A 20,004-nucleotide genomic window follows, 5' to 3' on the forward strand; every position below is an offset into this window, starting at 1 on the left:
TTCTGGTTTTAAATAGAAAGAACAGAGGTATACAGTGATTAGAGTGAAAGCACATGGGGTTTTGACCACACTTAATTTTTGAAAATCCTGAACACTATATGTCATTTTATGTACTCAAGGTACATGTTCCACTTACTTTATAAATAGCTGAAAACATCAGCATGACAACTGATCTGACTGTTGAGTTTGAAGTCGTGTGCTTTGAAATTAGTGACCACCTAATGATCGCCTATAAAAAGTCTGAAGTACTGTGGGTTAATTCTTAGGAGAAAGAATTAGACTCTGGAGAAGGCAGGGGTAGAGTGCAATTTGAGTTGGTACTTTAAAGTACTTGTGCTGTGAAACCACTGACTCAACAGAAACAGTCTGCCTTCATTCACTACTTATCTTTCGATCTTTTCTACAGAGAAAATCCAGTTTTAAAAACAATAGGTCACTATGCAACCTTGATTTCATTCCAGAACAAATTTATCTTGTACAGTGAATGTGGTAAAATTCCAGCAGAAGAATACTATGTAATCACACAGCAAAAGACTGTGTATCATAATATAATGTACACAAGTAGTTGAATGCATGCTGTTCAGAGAACAACTTCATATATTTGTTAAAATTTTAAGTGTTTTATTTTGCAATTTGGAAATTTTATTAACTTTGATCCATGAGTAAAGGTGGTGACAGGGGGAGTGTTTTGGTTTGCTTTTTAAAGGAACTTGAAAACCCCAGAAAGGACCACTCAAAAGATATCACTTTCACTGTTGTTTTCTCTTTATACCTAGCAAACCAGTGTAAGGTGTTTCCTCTTTCCTGTCTGTTGTAGACTCCATCTACACATCTATCTCAGCTCCATTATCTTTGAGGCAAGTTACAACCTCACGTCCTGGACTCTTCTTTTATTCTTGATCTTTTATACCTATTCAGATTTTTTTTCAGCTCCCAGTTCTAGTTCCTGTTTCCCAAACAACCTCCGTTTCTTGAAATAGCTGGCTCCTTTCCATTCTCCATTCTGACTTGGCTAAGAAATCAAATCTCCAATAGCAAAGAAAAATCTCAGTTTGAGCACCCAAAATTACAGCCAGTCCAATTACAGTAATTTAGAACTACAAGTAATAGTGTGAAAGGAATATGAAGGGAAGTAGCTGCTAGAGTCTACAGATATTTGACTACGTATGTACACATCACAGCAAATTTCTAGGACTTAACAGTTTTATCACAGGAGCAAAAAAAATCATCTTTGATATCATTCTTGCAAGAAAATCAGCCTAAGGGAGATGCTTAGCATTGAATTTTTTCATCTAAATGATTAAGGTAAGGCAAAGGCAGCAGCCTTAATGACAAGTAGCAGTACCAGTTCAACATAACTCTCAAACACAAAAATACAGAAGTACATAAAAAGAAAGAGGAAAAATTAAATCATCTAACAATGCATATTTTCTATTTCTCTAACTACAGGCAGCTAAATCACTGTGACTGCAATTACTATACATCAAATGCAATAACCTTCACTTTTTCACATTCCACCCTCTCCATAATGCTCCAGCTGAATGCAAACATGCACAGAGGAAACAATGTAAAAGACTAACTGAAAGGGAATGCAATCTTAAAAACTCTTCTAATTGCACACATCCCATTTTTACCATGTTAGTTCAGTATTTCAAAATCTGGTTGAAGACGTATCATAAATACCGGCTTAATTTCACATGGGTCTCTTAAGTTCCCTTTGAAAAATATTACCCATAAGCTTGATTTAACCATTTGACAAGTCACTTACATGTTCATCTTTCGGGACTGAATCTCCTTATTTCCACTACTCTTCTGGTCAGCTGAGTTATATAAGTTGCGAGAAGAACTGGAAGGGAAGGCAGCATTCCCGCTATTACCACCAGAATGAGTCCGAAATGAATCATCTGAAGTAAAGAGTTGCAGTTCAGAAAATAATTTTGTTTGAAAAATGTACACAGACAGTAATCAGAATGAGCTGGTTTTCCTGTGGCAATTGTGGCATATTTCCTATGGCACTAATCCAAAAGTTTAACTTTCTGTAACAGAATGGTTTCAACTTAGCATTTCTTCTTCTTTTGTGGAAAAAAACACTAAATAAAAATAATTAGAAGACACATTTTGGAAGATCGGATTAATACATTTCATATATGAAAACAGGGGGATTTAATTGGTCAGTCTTTAGGTGCTTAATATGTATCTATTTAATCCAAGATAATTGTCTAGTGTCTATTGGTACTGAATGGAAAAAAGACAGGTTCCTCCAGGAAGCCACTAATCTCATTCCAGTCTTTAATGATCCATACTTTTCAACAGCAGATACAGAGAGGGGCACTTCCAGACAGCAGTTTCCCTCCCCTAATTCAAGAGAACGTATACATAATAACCTTTTCCTCACATAAAATGGATGGAGGCAAATTGCAAAACCAATTTATTTACGACATCCAAAATATCAAGAAATGTCAAGTACATTTTACTTTTACTACATTTAGATATAACTTTAAACCTACATATAACAAATACCAAACAAAACAAAAACCAGCAAACAAAAAAACCACAAACCCAGACAAATAAAAAGCAAACCAAAAATGCAACAAAAAAAATTAGAAGTACACTAACTAGGCCAGCATTTAAGTGGCCAAACATGTGGGATATATATTATTCTATGTTCTTTAGCAGAATGATATTTTACAGAATGCCTGGTAAATAAGGTATATGTGGGGCCCACATATTCAGCACCCCCCCAAAAAAATAATATAAAATGTAATGGAATAACCTACTTACCTGTAAAGGGTAACATACAATTCTTTCCCATTCCTGACACTGAAGACATATATCCTGTAGCAGAGCTTTTACTTAAAAAAAAAACAGAAACAAAAACAAACAAAAAAAACCACACAAATAAATTAAAACCAAACTGTTTATTACAGAAACATGTTTCTCCCAATTGTATGATCCCTATCTTTATATAATATTGGAGGTTATTTATCAGTTTATATTAAAAAAATAAATGTGAACGTTATGCTTAAATTTCTTTAGATTTAGCAGTTCATATTGAAACTTGTTTTAATATATGATAAAAGGTGACATATTAACTTAAAAGGAATACATGAGTAGGACTCAGCATGCCTTAAAGTGATATATATTCCCCCAGTTAAAAACTGCATGCCTCAATTAAACAGGCTGAAAGTTAAGGTCACAATTCAGTGAGCACATCACTACTTTTATAGAGCCTTATGCATATAATTTCATAACATTTGCCTAGGAGTTAAGGAATGAAGATAATAAAGATACTTAGGACACTTGTCTAAGGTGTTGTATTTTGGATGTAGTGCTTGAGTACTGAAAGACTGGCTTCGAACCAACTTGGATTTTTTGTCTTCTTTGCCTAAAATTATAAGTAGGAAATTTTTTTTAACATATATATAATTGCATTTCCCCAGTAATTAAAATAACTTTTAATATAATTTTCTGTTAGCTTTTGCTAGCTGAAGGAGCTGATTTACATACTACAATAACAATAAATAAACATTATGACATTTATTTATATAGTAAAGATTAAACTAAAACTAAAAAACATAGAAAACATTCAGTTCTAGGAGTGGAATCACTTCCTAAGGCATAGCCCACAAATCCTAACAGCAGCTTTGCTGGGTTTTTACCTGCTGATGTGACACCAGAACATTCTGGAAGATTTTTACCTGCTGGTGTAGCAGAAGAGCTTCCAGGAACAGAGAGTGTAATACTTTTTGCCAAGACTGATGAAGTTTTACTGTCTCTGCCTAAAAAAATATCCAAGTATAAATGCTCCCTTCTTAAAGGTTAACTTTTAAAAAAGAAAGATGGCATAACATATTACAGCCCTGGGGTAAAGAGCAATAATATCAAATCCAGTGCTACTAATAGTTCAGAAATAACACAGACAAGTACGTACACTACACGCTAAAATTAAAAATACCAGAGAACTAAGAACTGTCATGCGTTTTATTAATAAAGCCAAAAGTCTTCCCTCTAATAGAATGAGGCCAGTGTTTGTATCTTTAGAAATATATAGAAAAAAAGGTTTATTGCCACTTTCTAAAACTCTATTAAATGTATAAAATGTTTTTTCTCTGCTCCTTTCCTCTACTTTTGCAGAAAAGCAATACATGCACAAACAAAATGTACACAAACTTACGCTTCTTTTCAAATATCTTGTTATTAATATTTGTAGATCTTCCTTCATTTTGCTGCTTCTCTTTTTCTAATTGTTCCTAAAAAAATTGATAATTTTCTTAGATATTCTTCAGAAAAAAAAAAATTGTGTTTCCAACTGGGAATTGCTTCCAAATCACCAAAATAACAGTTAATTTCTACTCTCTCCAACTTTTAGTACAGCCCCTAGTGAATATCTGGATAACCAATCAAGTAGAATAAAATTAAATGAGGGTACATAACCTATACAAAAGTCACACCAAAAAATGTTGATTGTAATTATGAAGGAACCTCAGAGCTGAGTTTCTGCATTTGATAAGCCTTTATGAAAATAAAACCAAGTATTACAATTGTTCAAGTGCAGGGAATTTCTTTGCCCTTCTGTAATATTAGCTAGCTTTAGAACCTTTTTAGAGTACATCCATAGACAGAATATAGTGTTAACATAGCTACATCAATAACTTCAAAGCCAATGCTTGCTTCAGGATTGTTGCTGAATAGACACAACTCCACCTTCAAAAAGCTATTTAATGTTAGCTTATTTTCTGTACTATGTTAATAATAGAAGGTTCCAAGTGAATCATAATTGTTCTACTCTATTTTTCTTTCATTCTAATTACTACCAAAGTTAAAAAAAAATCATTCAGGTCAAGCTTGTTGTAATATAGTTTCTATTAAGTCAGTTACTAAAATTAAGGAAACATATTAACATATTCCATATTAAAATCTGTAGCAGTCAGATACATTTATCTGTATTAGTAGGTTCACCTGTTCCTCGTCTATTTGCAACATAGAATCATAGAATAGTCAGGGCTGGAAAGGACCTTATGATCATCTAATTCCAAACCCCTGCCATGGGCAGGGACACCTCACACTGGACTTGATCCAACCTGGCCTTGAGCACTGCCAGGGTATCACAATTTACTATATACATATCCAGTTCCAAAAACACACGATTATCACAGACAATGCTTAATGAGACCTTTGAGATACAGAATGTGTGCCCATTTCAGTGGGATATTTCATAAAAATACAGGTGCTATTCTAAAGTCCAACTATAGAAATAGGGTAAAAATTGTCATTATACAATACAAGGTAACAAAGAGCATACCAGGGGGTATTTTACCACAGCCCCGAACTGCTTTAACTATAAAAACATTTATTTTAACTACTTAAAAACTGCTAAAGCTAAGGTCCTGAGAGCAAAGCTTGAACCTTTGCTATGCAAGAGAAGACAAGCAGTACCTACTGGCATCAGTGGGCCAGAAATATAGGCTCTGTAGAATCCTAAATTGGAAAAAGTGTTTTTTCGACAGTCTTGAACCTGTTCTGGTTTACTACAGAGCAACTTCATTTTCTAAAATCAGAGAAACCATGATAATGAAATTCAGCCTTCTCTGAATCCTATCAGCTTCTTAGCTTCTCCCACCTTTGGGTGGAGAGGAGCTAGCAGAAGAGATGACTGCAGCAATCTCATCTAGGGTTTGTGAAATTGTAGTAGGCTAAGTGACAAAGCGTCTGCTGCAGCTCTCACTTACCAACATGACTGAAGATAAATAGCTTTTATAAGCTGGAAAACTGTTCTGCAGGCTTCTCTTCCAAATCCTAAGTAAGTAACTTGCAGCACCTTTAGCTCTATACAATCTGCACTAAATCTCCCTCCTGAGAAGCGGCAGGTATCAATGGCATTTTTTCTGATTAACAGGAAAGCTTGCAACACACAGAGCCTTCTTCGGCTTCCTTGGCACAAACGTTAGGGCATTTATTGCTTTGCCTATGGAAGTTGTCTGTCAATTCTGAGATGTTTCATTATTCAATTTATTATGTTATACACACCTGAAAAATTGCTAAGCTTCCGCAAAAAGATTTCATAAAGATGTGTTGAAGGGCTTGGATTTTAGAACTATTGAGGCATCACAGATGAATATTTTTCAAGAAATTACAATTTGTTTTCTAACTGATACAGTAAAGTTTAGGTAATACAGAAAAGGAAGTCATATGTTATTTATGTCTTAACCCTACAGTAAATTGTAAAATGAAACTACACACAGACTATGAACCTACAAGACGTCTTGATAATGTGCACTTCCTCTACCTTAAAATTATTGCCTCATTAATATTTAGCTACAAACTATTAAAAAAGGACCGATTGTACTCATAAGATATACCATTTCCAAAAGATGTTCTTGTCTCTCTTTTTCTTGATCCAATAAATCATTTTCGTAAAATCTTTTCTGAAACTTCAAAATAAAATCAATAAAAATAAAAAATCACTACATGAAAATGGGAATTAAAAGTACTTTGTAAATATGAAAGTTACTGAGTACTTACAGCATCTACAGAGATCTCCATTCTGTCCAATTCTAACACTGTCTATAAAGAAAATCGAAACATTATTGTTATTCAGCAGCATGCCATACTTTCAACTAAGAAACTGTCCAGCTAGGAAGCTCAGAATAGTCATATTCAAAATTAAGTATGCCTTTTCTTCATTTGAAGCCTATGCTTGCATTTTTTCTACACATGCAGTTAAAAATTGTCAGAGAGTATTCTCAGAGCCATGCTGAGACTCACAGTCTAATAATTGACAGACTATCTATTTAGAATTCAAACTACTCTCAAGGAAAGCACAGAAGCATGAATGGCTGGAGCACAGAACTAGGAACCAAGACAATAAAAACAATTCAGGAATTTGCGAATACGCCAGGATGCTTCACATAAGTGTCCACTCAATCTGTCCTGCAGACTGGCCCTATAAGGAAGCCACCTACTTTAGCGACTTCACATCATAGCTTCCTTGAAACTAAGTATGGTCATCCCTAAAAGATGTACTTTTTCATGAATATTCACTGTACAAAGACATTTGTAACATTTCAAAATCATGAATCTGTATATTGCAAATATATTTATCTGGATATCTCTACCTCAAAAACGTGATCATTTTTACTAAAGTCAATGTTTAATCCTATCTTAGTCATCTGTTATTTTTTCAAAAACGGTCATTGAGCTGAAGTCCTGGATCCCAGTCACTATAAAATAACCGCAATATTAGTAACCAAGGAAAAACCAGCTCTCAAATTTGACAGAATGCACTGCACTATGTCTTCTCTTAATTGTCCAAAATTATATGATAGACAATGAATTCTTTAGTCTCCTGTTCTTACATTAAGAGAATCAACAGAAAGAATAAGGTTGATCATCTTTTAACAATAACCCCAAAGCAAAATGCTGCTGGAAAAGAAAAATGCTTACTCTTTTTACAATAGTCAGGACATCTTTGTCTTTCTCTTGACACAAAAGTTTCCTTATACACAACTCTAACTGCTGAAGTAAATGTTTATCAGTGGGTATCCTCAGCGTAGATTTAACTTTTGGCAACAAATAGCATAGCTTCATTCTAAAAAAAGAAACAAAACAGTATATATTTGTCTTTTCATGCAGATGTTTAATAATCATCATTACTTTTTGTATTGCATGCTAGCATTTGACATAAAGTTAGTAGGTTTGATTTTCGGAAAATATTGTTGCTCATGTATTGTTTCAAGACATACTGTAACATTTTCAAAAACTCCATAGATCAGGAAAACAGTCCTATATCTGAAAGCCAATAAAGATTTCCTTGGTTTTGTTTTTGTTTTGTTATTTTTTTTAAATGGTTATCATTTTGTTTTGGCTGAGTGTTTGGCTGGGGTTTTTTGTTGTTGTTTCAGGTTTGAGGGTTTAGGGGTTTGGGTTTTGTTCATTTGGTTGGTTCATTCTGCTAGAATGATAAGCAGACCTCTAGGTTTTCAAAATTATTTACACATCTATCAGGTACCTAAATACACGGGAAATCTGGTTCATCAGTATAAGGCAGCCAAATTCTCACCAAAACTCATGTAACTGCACTTGCATACAACTGCAAGGATGAGGAAACTGTGACTGATAAATTTCGAAAAGATTTTCTTATACAAATTCATCTTTCTGTTTTCACACATTCAAAACTTTTTAATCTTCACAACTTCCATTACAGAGTTACACCACTCTGTGAAAAGCTGGACTATCTCCCTATGCTAATTTTAAAATCAGGAGCTAACAACTATATCTGACTTCTAAACTTCTGTCCACTATAGATGGTGCATCCTTTCTGTAAAAGGTGTTAGGGAACAATCCAGAAAAGAATTATGAAAAAAATAATTTTAATGTCAGTTAAGGATTTACAAGTTAAGTTTCCATTAAATTTTAATATTGTATCAATAGCACTTTTAACAAAAACATTTGTTGAAAGCAAAAAAAAAATTAATATACATACCAAATTCCCTTATATTTTTCTATTTTTTAACTTCAATAATGAAGTGGAAAACTTTCAAGTAAGGTAAAACCTATGCTAACTTGTTAAGCTCAGACTACTTAAAGAATCGCTTGTGTGTTTTACTTTGCGTATAAGGAGATTGAAATGGATGGAAATTAATGGAGACTTTGAAGTTACATTTCTCTCTATACTCATGAAACAACAAATTACTTTTTTCTCACCTACAGTTGGATCCTCTGCCTCACTGTTCCTTTCAGTCCCAAAACCTGAAATTTCTGATAAGTCCCCCCAGCACTCAGATTGACCTACTTATTTGGTTTTCCAATATCCTTCCCACAGTTCCCTACACCTTTAATACTGGTCACCCTAAAGGCTATGTACATTTTTACTCAAGTCCCATTATTTATGCATGACACAAAACCTGTAGCAATATTTCTAAATATAGCATTTAAAGTTTTTATTTACTGTTCACTGCTGCATACTCTTTGTACACTACCTCACATTTGCCACTGGATCATGTGTAAGTTCAAGAACAGGTAGAAAGAAGTATTTACAGAAGAATGATTTTGAAAACAGTTCCATAATGAATTCACATGTATCTAAAAACCGAAGTCTGTTCCAATAACTTTTTCCTTGGCCCAGTTCTGAAAAATAACAATGCACAAATAGTATCTATTAAGTTTTCAATGTCAAATAGGTAACTTTTCAAAGGTTAACCTAACATTTCAAAGATGATAATCGCACTCATCACAAGACACACCTCAGCCTATCTCAATTCTTTATTTCAGCGAAAAACTAGCCTTCTGAATTCAATGACGATAATTGTCAGGAAGCATTGTTTTTCAGAAATACAATCGGTCTCTCTAACCATTTGAAAACACAGAAATAGTAATTGAACTAGCTACCGTGATGAGCAAAGCCCTGTATGCCATTTAAACCATGTCATTGGTATATAAAAATTACTGTGCAAACTTTAAGGATTGCTAATGAGAATTCAAAATTGTAACCTAGCTTTAAAACACATAGCATAGACCTTAGGTGACTAACCCATTCATAAATTAATCTCTGAGAAGATTTATTCAGCACTTCTTATGATGAAGCCTCTAGAGAATTTTATTTCTATAGAGGAACTCTGTTTTGTATATTGCAGCACTTTCAGCTGAGCAATTTTGGATTCAAGAAGCAGGGCTGGAGGGGGCTTGGCATATTATCAGTTTCCCATATTGTCTCTTTCCCAATTTATTTGCATAAGTTTCAGATATTCCTTGCATATGCACTATGTTTTGCCTGGTGGTAATATGAGCAACTGAATGACTTTTAAGTGTAATTCCTCCAATGAAGGCAGACAGTTACACTGAATAAATATAACTATATATAGAAATAGGTCTTTCGTCAAGACTAACTGGCACCTCTAAGTAATCATGGAAAAATTATCTTACGTTCAATCAGTTTCTGGATAACCTCATGCCTCTGTTCTTGTTTGCGATTATAACGCAAATAAACGCAGAGAGTTCGAGCAGCTGCTTTTTGGACTGGTAGGACATTCTTGAGAGAAATAAAGGGAACACAATTAAACATACCTGAAGAAATATGACTAAAATGTATAAAAAACCTAGAAGTAGAAAAAAATAGCTAAAAAAGTGTCTAACTATATAAATTTTGAAATTATTGCCATAATGTAATGGGTAATTAGGAAGTTTGGCCAATTCATGAAACACCTGCTTTTTTATCCCTTCTGCCTAAGCTGTTTGTTCAGTTATTTCTTAAAAGCCTTGAAGTATTTCATGTTTGGGAGGTGGCTTCTATATTACGGGTGTTAGAAAACAAAGCATCCCTTACAGCAAATATTCATTTTCAGAATAAAGTGTTCTTTCATAAGGAATGAAACACAATGTGATATAATGCATGGAATAAGGAAAAAGAAGGCATATCTCAGGGGAAAAAGTTTTGATTTACCTAGAAACAAATCGATAATGAGCACAAGGAAATAAAAGAACTTTTGGGTAGGAGGAAAAATATGACAACCTATCAATCCAAATTTTGCTCTTCAAACCGGGGGGAAGTTCTCAGAGCAATTTCTCAATCTTATATTAAAAAAAACACAGCCTGATATGCAATGAGAAGTAGCACTTTAAGACAATAAAAGAGTACTACACATAGCAAATATATGGTGGTCATTGTTCTAAATAGCATAAACAAACAAAAAACCAACATGAAAGAGACAGGTGGGCTTACATTTGTCAAAATGATTGTCAACATTCTGTGAAGAAAGCGGTAATAAATCTGATCACTTGATATGATATGAGGGAGACACGCATATTTTTGTAGTAATTTCTCGTGAGTTCTCCACTTCAAAGAAGTTGCTGCTCTCTGTTCTGCTGTTGTTAATGCAGTAATCAAGTCAGGAATAGACAATAACTAGAAATAAAAACATTAAAATAATTTTACATGTTCTAGCTTTATGTCATGTTACCATGCTTAAAAGGCACATCACAACAATGCAGCAGGGGAAATGATTTTTAAGGGGTCAGTTAATTCCTCTCCTCAGACAGGATCAACTACAGTGTGATCACTTCCAGCAGATGTTAGCCTAACTTGGTTTTAAAATAATGCAATGATCAGGTTTAAACAATCTTCTCTAAGCAGTAAATTCCATTTTACTACTCAAAAAGCTATTACAGTACCTAACTAAAGAAATTTTTATTTCCAATCCCTTCCCCTGACAAAGAAAAACTGATCACTGTACCCTTTTAGAGATATGAAAGTGCTTTACGACAACTCTCCATAGTCTTCTCTTTTTCAAAGGAAATAAATTCCATTTTCCTTCTAGCCTTTTGATTTTGCAGTCATTGTCCTCAGCTCCCTAATTGATTTTAGTAGGAAGCAAAGACGTCATAGTAGCCAAGCTAAAGTCTCTTTAGCACAAAGCAAAATGAGAGTGCCACATTTGACATAGCACTTGTTACATGTTATATAGATTTTCACCAGTATATATCTGAAAAGTTCATGTTTTAAATTACACTCTCAACTTTTCTCCATACAAGAAAATAAATTTATTCATTTCATATATTGTTGGAATATCTCAATTTCTCCATACACTTAGGAAGTATGCTCAAAACAGAATCTTGAAGCAGGAGATGATCTTTTATGTTCCATTTTACAGGTAAGGATTCACTGAATAAGCCATCATCCAGAGCTGCATAAAATTAAATTAGTGAATTTGGGAGCTGAATATAGATCTCCTAAAACCTAATTCAGTGCATTTCTTCAGCAAATAGGCTTTCTTCTAGTAGAAACTGTGTCTGAAAATGGCAAGCATGGGCAGTTGCCACATAAATATAAAAAAAAAAAAGTCTGTTAGCTGTCATTCCTTTAGCATGAAGCCAACTTATGTTTTAATTTAATGATTTTATTTCAAAATTTTATTTATTTTGGCAAATCTGTGGCTAATTAGAAGAAGAACATGGATGAACATTATATTATGTCAAGTCTTTCACAATTCTTTTTATTATTATCATTAAGTTTATGAAGTCAAAGGACAATGAAAAAAAACACAGAGACTTTTATCTCACCAAAGCAGAAATTTATAACAAAAGCATATTCATACCATGTATGTCTGAAAAACTTTGCTATTACCTTAATTTACAAATCAAATTAAAAAAACATGAGAATACCCACCTTGTTCTCTGATCCACAGTTTTCTCCTCCATTAGTCATTAGTTCAAGGATTTCAGGGAGGTGACCTACCAGGGCATCTAGCACCTATGTAAAGAAAGGCTGCATTATGGAGTTCTGTAAATTAACTTGACTCAATTTTTGTCTCTCACCAACAATATCCCTAGTGACATCTCATATGGTACTGTTCTCTCATATCCATCTCAATGAAAAAGAATGAGATGAAACATACTTGCTTTGATGAGGACTGGGATTTAAAATTGATGTTTCAATGTAGTTAAGTATTGTTTTAATGTAGTAATATAAGTACTACACATTATAAGTTTAAGAAAACAAACTATAGTTTTGATTTACGTGAATACCACAGTCAATGCTTTCTAAGATATTTTATAATGAACATTCATTCTTAAATAAAAGAGCCTTGACAAACACAAAGAAATGGGGTTTTTGTATTTGTCAACTGAATCTTAAAAGTAACTTTACCTGCTTTAAGAAAAACTGCAGTTGATAAATTAAAATAGAATGTATAGCCTATATGAATAAAATAGCCAAACTTTCAAATGTTGTAATGCTTACAAATAGACTAGGAAAGTACATAATTAAATATTTTTGGCACCAGTTCTGACTGAGGTGGTAAATAAGATAAGGCACCAAATACTTTTTATTACAGGTATCAAAACAGGGAATTTTTTAGAATCACCAGCTGCTTCTGAGTCTCAACTTTCAGGTGTTCAACTTGAGAAATCTTCAAAGATGCATCAGAATTTCATAAACTATAAGTAGATGTTCTATGAACACTTTCAATTCCCTTGAAAATGTCTAAAAAAGGGTAACAATAGAGAACCTGAAAGCAAAAGTAAATTACAAATTTGTCTCCTAAATATTTGTCTTTTTTCAAGTCCAAAAAGGTCTCAGTATGTCACCTGTAATCTAGCTAAGTGATTAATGTTTTACACAGGTTGAAACTGAGGGACACTAAACTGTCTCATAAACACTCACAGAATCTGTAACAGACCTTGGACTGAAACTCTTTCTACAAATCTTGATCTTTGAACCATACACAACTTCCTAATCTCCCCTTCAACTGAAGAAATGAAAATAAACCAAAGCAGAAACCTTGAGCACTATCAAGGATTATTTTAACACAGTATCAAAACCAAATATTTCCATAAAATTTTAAGGTAATAAATTATATGGCGATTAAAACAATTTAGAATTAACATTTTTAAAAGCTTATAAATTCAGTGTGGGTTTACTAAATTTAAACACCTTCCTATTTCTCTCCTTTTTTATTCACAGAAGGCTGTAATCTTTATAGAGCATCTGTGAAACAGAAGGAAAGGCTGTTGATCCTTTCAAACTGTTACTCTACTGTCTTATTGAAGAGTTATTAAGCATCAAGATAATCTTCCTCAATGTAATAAGCAAAATAAAATTCTAGTAAAAGTATATTACCTCCAGTGACTCATCCTGCAACAGTGTAACCAGTTCTTTATGTATTGTATACACACCAGAATTTAAAAGCTTAGCCACCTAAAAAATGACAGGAAAATAGCAAGGTGAAACATTCTCTAATTTCATGCCACTACAATATGCGCTTACTTTACAGCAAGCATGAAGATGGGATGAAGAGCAATTGTTTAGTATCAGACTTCTAAAGTTGTGTGCTTTCCCACAGATCACATTAAAATATGCTAATATAAAGAATATGAGTCAAGAAACTGGCCTATTATCTAACCATCAAACATGCTTTCAAATTTAACACTTTCTCGCATTTAGCAAAAAAATTTAAGACTGTGAGGCTAGGAAAAAATCATTCTGGAATATTCAAATGTTGTAGATCATCCTCCTTAGGAGAATTAACATTTCAGACCATTATATAATTTACAAAAGGTAAAACATAAAAATTGGTTTAGCCTGTGCTGGATTTTAAGTTTCCCCAACCTTTCAAAGTCCTCCATTTCAGTCCTGAAACTGAAAAAAGGTTTTATTGACTCCGATTCATAAATCACATATGAAATTCTAAAAACCACCCCCCAGTCCATCTCCAGACTGTTATAAGAGTTTTAAACCTTTTCACATGAGAAAGCCTTGAGGAATAAGATTTTTGCCATACTGAATATTTAGATGATTATTTTTAATGATCTTATTTATTTATATAAGCCAAGTGAAAATAAAAGCTTGCTCCTTATCAAGATGAAGCTTTAAGGAAATGTCTACAGGGAGTTTATTTATATAAAAAAAAAGTTCATCTGGCAATGAATACCATAAATGACCCATTTTGGGCTGTCATATGGTTGCCTAGTTATGGTGTTAAAATTAAATCAACAACCAAATGCACATTCAGACCAAGGTATAGTTTTACAGGGTTTTTAAAATGAGCTAAAATTCTTCATATTCAGGCAGTCCCTTAAAAGTATTATACATCTAATACAAAATATTACGCAGAACTAGATGCTAATTATATAATTTCAACAATTACTTTGGATTATCATTCCCTAAAGCAAAGCATCAATAGGTAACAAGAACTGGATATATATCCATCTTTCTTATAATGGTGGAAATAAAGCCATTTAGGCCTCTATTAGTGATTTAAATGGTTTCAGCAAGCTTCTTAACTTACCAATTTTCCCAGGAAGAAAATGGGATAAAAGGCTAGCTAGAAGACTGAAACACAAGGATTCTCAGTAAAATACTATGAAAACCTTGAAGATCATCCTACATAGGTCATTACAATCTGGAGTGTATTTTCTTTTCTGGAATTCACCCCACATAGCTAATAATATCTACACAGTTGTACATTTTTAACTTTCATGAAAATAATATACTGGAACTTATGTAAACTGAATTGAGTAAAAAGAATACATGTTCTTCTACATCTGTATACATTTCCAAGTAGTTTCATATTAAATTGAGCATTTAACTTAGACTTGACTCATATAAATATTCTCCACAGAATACCAGCATACACCAGCAAACTCCACCATTCTAAACAATTTTTCAGGACCAAAAGTGGCAAGTGCCTTTCTACAGAATGTCTCATTATTTTCTAGTAGCATTGAAAAACTTCAAATGGTGCAATTGCAACAATTGCTTATGCTTGTAGTACTAGATCATTCTAAGCTTCTCCCAGGTTTTAATCCTTAAAAGCTCACCTAACAGTAGGTTCCTCTAGCCAAATGTTACGCAACTTATACTAATGTGTGTATATGGCCTATATAGAGAGGTTAGAAGGGACTGAACAACTTTGACAAACTGAATCCTTTCAACAAGTTTTCTCAAGTCTTTTTATTTTGCTCAAACAGTCATAAATGTAAGCTTAAAGAAAACAAAGTAAAAGCATGTAAGTACTAACAAAAAATCAATGTAGACTTACTTCATAGAAGCTTAAGGCCATAGTATGTCTGACAGGAACTTCAGGGTCATGACAAAGGCAGAAGAATATAGAATACAGTTCTAAATGGAAATTCTTTGGGTCCACAAAAACAATCATGGCCTGTGGAAAGATAAAGTCTTCTATTAACTGCATAATTAAAGGGCCACACTATCAGATCAAAACATTAAGCTACAATCAGAAAGACATATAGGAGGTGACAGGTTGTGATTTTAAAGAAGGAGTGTAGCATTTTTGATGGCTGTGTCAAAACACAGGCACCAGACAAACTCTAAACAGCAGAGGTTTAGACTGGATATAAGGAAGAAATTCTTTACTGTAAGGGTGGTGAGGTACTGGAATGAGTTGCCCAGGGAGGTTGTGAATGCTCCATCCCTGGCAGTGTTCAAGGCCAGGTTAGATGAAGCCTTGGGTGATATGGTTTAGTGTGAGGTGTCCCTGCCCATGGCAGGGGGGTTGGAACTAGATGATCTTAAGGTCCTTCCCAACCCTAACTATTCTATGATACTATGATTTACATATCTTCCAGAAATGCTTCAGGCTTTTTTTCTCAAGACATAGACTAAATCCACAAGATATAAAACTTTAGTTCTATAAATATTTTTAACATTTCCATGCACTAGTGGAAGGTGCAATTGGAGACTTCACAAACAACAAACATTTTAGCAAGCAGCAAAGCAAGCATCTGAATTTCAGCATAGTTTTTTTTTGTGTACATACCTTTGTTTTGCTCAAATAAACCAACAGATGTCTACCTACATAAAAGGTGCTTGTCTTTAAAAGGCAGAATAAAAATAACAGTCTACTGTCTTGTTACAAACATATTTTCTTTTACTATAAATACAGAATGTCAAAATACAAAGTAAATTTACAGAAACATGAGTAGTACTTTTAAAGACCTCACTTTAACTTGAAAAGACTTTCTGTATTCAGGCAGGAACATGACTGAAATATTAATCTAACGATTCACATTCAATCTTTAACTCCATACAATGTCATGACACACAGCAAATGTGAAAACTTAGCTTTGACAGTTTGAAATCGGGGACTTCTGTTTTACAGACATTTTCTCAAAGGGTTTGTGTTAAGTGTTTGGGGAAAACTTATGAGAGTGAGACCAGCAACTTCTCAGAACATCAACACTTGCTCAGTCAAAACTTGTCAATAATTTTCTGAGGCTCTGTAAAAGGAATCTTTCCTGGACTCTCTTGGACAACCTCTACTTTGAGCCATTAACCTGAACTCTCCAGGGAAGATCTAGAGTCTAGCTAAAAATGTGCATTTTGAAAATAACTTCTCTATCACTCATGCAGTCCCTATTTAGTAAACTATATGCACAACACAAATTATTTAACCATAAATTAATGTCACTTACAGGAAAATTGTAAGCACAGTTCTTCCTGATCAAAATATACTTCTTTTCCTGTTCCAGAGTTTGAACTTGTAGTTGATTATCATTGTGTCCATTTTCCTGCTGTAAACCCAGTGTGGAAAGCTTCTTATAAAATTCAAAAAACCGTAAGTGTTGTTCAGGAGTAAAAATGCCTCAAATAAAAAAAAAAAATTACTTTCCTCATTACAAATGTTGTTAATAACATCCCAAAACAAGTCTTATTTACAAATCTATTGAATACATAAATTTTTATTCCTTTTCCCCTCACCTTAAGTCTACCAGAGTATCACCACAACACTTCATACAGAAAAAGTAATTAGAGAAAAAAGACAGCTGACTATGACAGTGAATCTTCATTTCTGTTTATGTAATTCTGCAATACTCAGGACTTTATGGAACTCAGTCACATGAACAATGCATGCCTGCAGACAGTCGAAAATTTAGGCCGTTTTGCTACAGATAACAGAGGTATAAAAGTAGAAAGCTCCAAACAAACTGGAATACAAATAGAAAAATTTCTTCAAAAGTTACAGTTAATTTTATTAGTACATTAGTTATAAGAGAACAATTGAGGAAAGGCTCAGTACAATTAACTGTGACAAAGACTGAAACTTTAAGTAGAGGAAAATAGGTCAGTGAAACCCAGAGAAAAGAAGACAGGAAAGACACAATAAAACCAGGATGGACTGTCCTAGCTCTGTGTTTCTGTAAATAAGTTTGACACTGTGCAACAGCCCTTTTGAGTTATTTGTTGTGAAGCAACAGTCATTTTGATAGTCTCTAGCATATCAGGAAGGATCAATATAAAGATATGCGAGAAAGATCAAAGGGTTTAATAGTCTAGGGTAAAATCATAATGTAAAACGTAAAACTGTAATTCTGTGCTGTCCCTCTGCAGGTAAGCTCTGTGTAGAGAGTATGTGGTGAGCAGAATTACCAAGGAAAGATCTGTGCTCAAGTGAAAACCACAGAAAATACAAGTAAAGATTTGGCCTCAGCTGAATTTAAGAATCCACAAGCCATTAGATCTTCTTTTTCCCCTGAAGTTCCTTAATGGCCACACTCTCTACTGTGCCTCAAAAAGGTTCTCAATCACAGAAGTAACTATACACATTTAACATCACACCGTGTTTTCAAATGTGTCTAGTTTCAAAAATTCAGCCACCCAACTCACTAGCCCCAGAATATCCACAAAGAGATCAAAATAATCAGTCAAACCAATAAATATAAACCACTGCGTTTCCGTCTCTGCCCCTATATGAGCATACATGCACAAAAATCTAAATACAGAAACGCATACTCAAAGAGGAAGTTCACAAAATCCAGTATTTATGCAATAGATTATTTCAGACTTTTATAAATATAATTTCATATGAAATATTCAAATCTGGATATTTTCCAAGGGCTTCCAATTCTCCAAATCTTTTATGATTTTTAGGATTAAAATAAAAGAAAAAAAAGAATGAAATCATACCATATAATCCATTACACAGTTTCCCTAAATGGAAAGATAAAGAAACTAGGATCGTTTCATCTGCTTTGAAGGATTTTTCACAGAACGATTTCACTAAAGGTAGCACAGTTTGACTCCTATCATCTGAAAAAAAAAAAAAACAAAAAAACCAAAAATTTTATGTTAGACTTTTGTAGACATCTAAAAAAAGCAGAGAGTGGACTTCCATAATAAGTTATGATAAATCTCATTTAGTATTTCAGGAATATTTTTGGCAGACACACACTGGAGGTAGAAAACAAGAGGTGAAGAGAATGATGAACATACTAGTATAATGCAGGGCCTAAATTTTACTTGTTTTATTTTGTTGTTTGAATTTTAGGGAAAAGGCATCACTCAGTAAAGGATGAGACAGAGAATAAATGAACAGTCATTAACTTCTCCATTCACCAAGAATACAGTGACTGAAACTATACTGCAATACTCCTACAATAAGATTTCCTACAATAGTAGAAATACAGAGAGATCAAGACCAAACATGACAGTAAAATAAAAATCTGAATACATCAGAAGTAAACTTTTTCAATCTACTGAGAAGAGGAGGTTGAAAATCTTGTGCTAAATAATAAATTCACAGAGAAACAAATTAATTAAAGATGGAGGAAAGAAATTAAATAATTCAGAAATTAAAGTCCAAGTAATCTGTGTCCTTATAAAATGAACAGGCAAATATTTTAAAAAAGTTATGTGTTTTGACTTGTTTTAAATAAAACCTTTGCATTTGCATACAAATACATATTAAAAGTTTTAAAGGGATTAGTATTTTTTTAATGCAAAAAGCAACACTGAAATTCAGCACATAATTATGGCTGAACAAAATATTTAGGTTGACCTAAAGAAATATTTTGATACTGTGGGAAAGAAACTCTAGGATATAATTTTGGGTCATCTACCTCCAAAATATTAATTTTCTAGTTCAGCCACAAAACCAGAAACTGCACAAAACTAAATTCTAGGAACACATTCATTACAAACCTGTAATTAATAATCCATGATTGCTTTCTCAAAGTCTTTTTCAATGGCTAAAAGCCGCAGTTACAGCAATTGGGGAATGCAGGAGGAGGAGTGAAGACTGAGAGGTGCAAAGAGAAGCACAAACTTGATAGCATCAATGAAAAGGCTCAGTAATTTAAAAATTAACCTGCTATCATACTACTAACAGCAACTGCTAAAACTTCACTTATTGTATTATCTTATTTCTTTACGTACTTCTCCATATGGTTTATATGCAATCACGTTTTTTAGTAGTCCATCACCAAGTTCCTGTACAGTAAATATTTTTTACTCGTTTATGTATCTGGAAGGAGTAATAGAGTCAGTAACATGGGAGTGGGAGTGGGAAATGTGGTGCAAAAGATAGAGTTAGAAGTGAAGATAAACAACTGAAGAATTTGGAAAACAATAGTATAAAAGGCAAAGCAGCAAACAATGAGCAGTGATCAACAATATAAAATATTTTTTCATATACACTATAGCAATGACTTATCATGTACTTTGCTGCTTTGTACATTTCCAGTTGTAAAAAAAAAACCCAGCAGAAAACACAA

At 33.5% G+C, this 20,004-nt stretch overlaps 1 protein-coding gene across 1 annotated transcript in view; it reads right to left on the reverse strand.

Moving 5' to 3' along the window:
- The window catches only part of PPP4R4 (protein phosphatase 4 regulatory subunit 4), a 62,739-nt gene that overhangs the window by 3,105 nt on the left and 39,630 nt on the right, over positions 1–20,004 (reverse strand). The window contains exons 9-24 of the mRNA XM_005149522.3: positions 18,419–18,541; positions 16,927–17,096; positions 15,534–15,653; positions 13,613–13,690; positions 12,161–12,244; positions 10,718–10,900; positions 9,922–10,027; positions 8,979–9,126; positions 7,444–7,588; positions 6,523–6,564; positions 6,360–6,431; positions 4,175–4,250; positions 3,699–3,779; positions 3,292–3,385; positions 2,782–2,852; positions 1,769–1,904 (exon numbers count right to left, since the gene is read on the reverse strand). Of these exons, the coding sequence (XP_005149579.1) occupies positions 1,769–1,904; positions 2,782–2,852; positions 3,292–3,385; positions 3,699–3,779; positions 4,175–4,250; positions 6,360–6,431; positions 6,523–6,564; positions 7,444–7,588; positions 8,979–9,126; positions 9,922–10,027; positions 10,718–10,900; positions 12,161–12,244; positions 13,613–13,690; positions 15,534–15,653; positions 16,927–17,096; positions 18,419–18,541 (1,729 nt within the window). The remainder of the gene's footprint in view (positions 1–1,768; positions 1,905–2,781; positions 2,853–3,291; positions 3,386–3,698; positions 3,780–4,174; positions 4,251–6,359; positions 6,432–6,522; positions 6,565–7,443; positions 7,589–8,978; positions 9,127–9,921; positions 10,028–10,717; positions 10,901–12,160; positions 12,245–13,612; positions 13,691–15,533; positions 15,654–16,926; positions 17,097–18,418; positions 18,542–20,004) is intronic.

The sequence above is a fragment of the Melopsittacus undulatus genome, chromosome 4, assembly GCF_012275295.1.
Source record: "Melopsittacus undulatus isolate bMelUnd1 chromosome 4, bMelUnd1.mat.Z, whole genome shotgun sequence".
Classification (NCBI taxonomy): domain Eukaryota; kingdom Metazoa; phylum Chordata; class Aves; order Psittaciformes; family Psittaculidae; genus Melopsittacus; species Melopsittacus undulatus.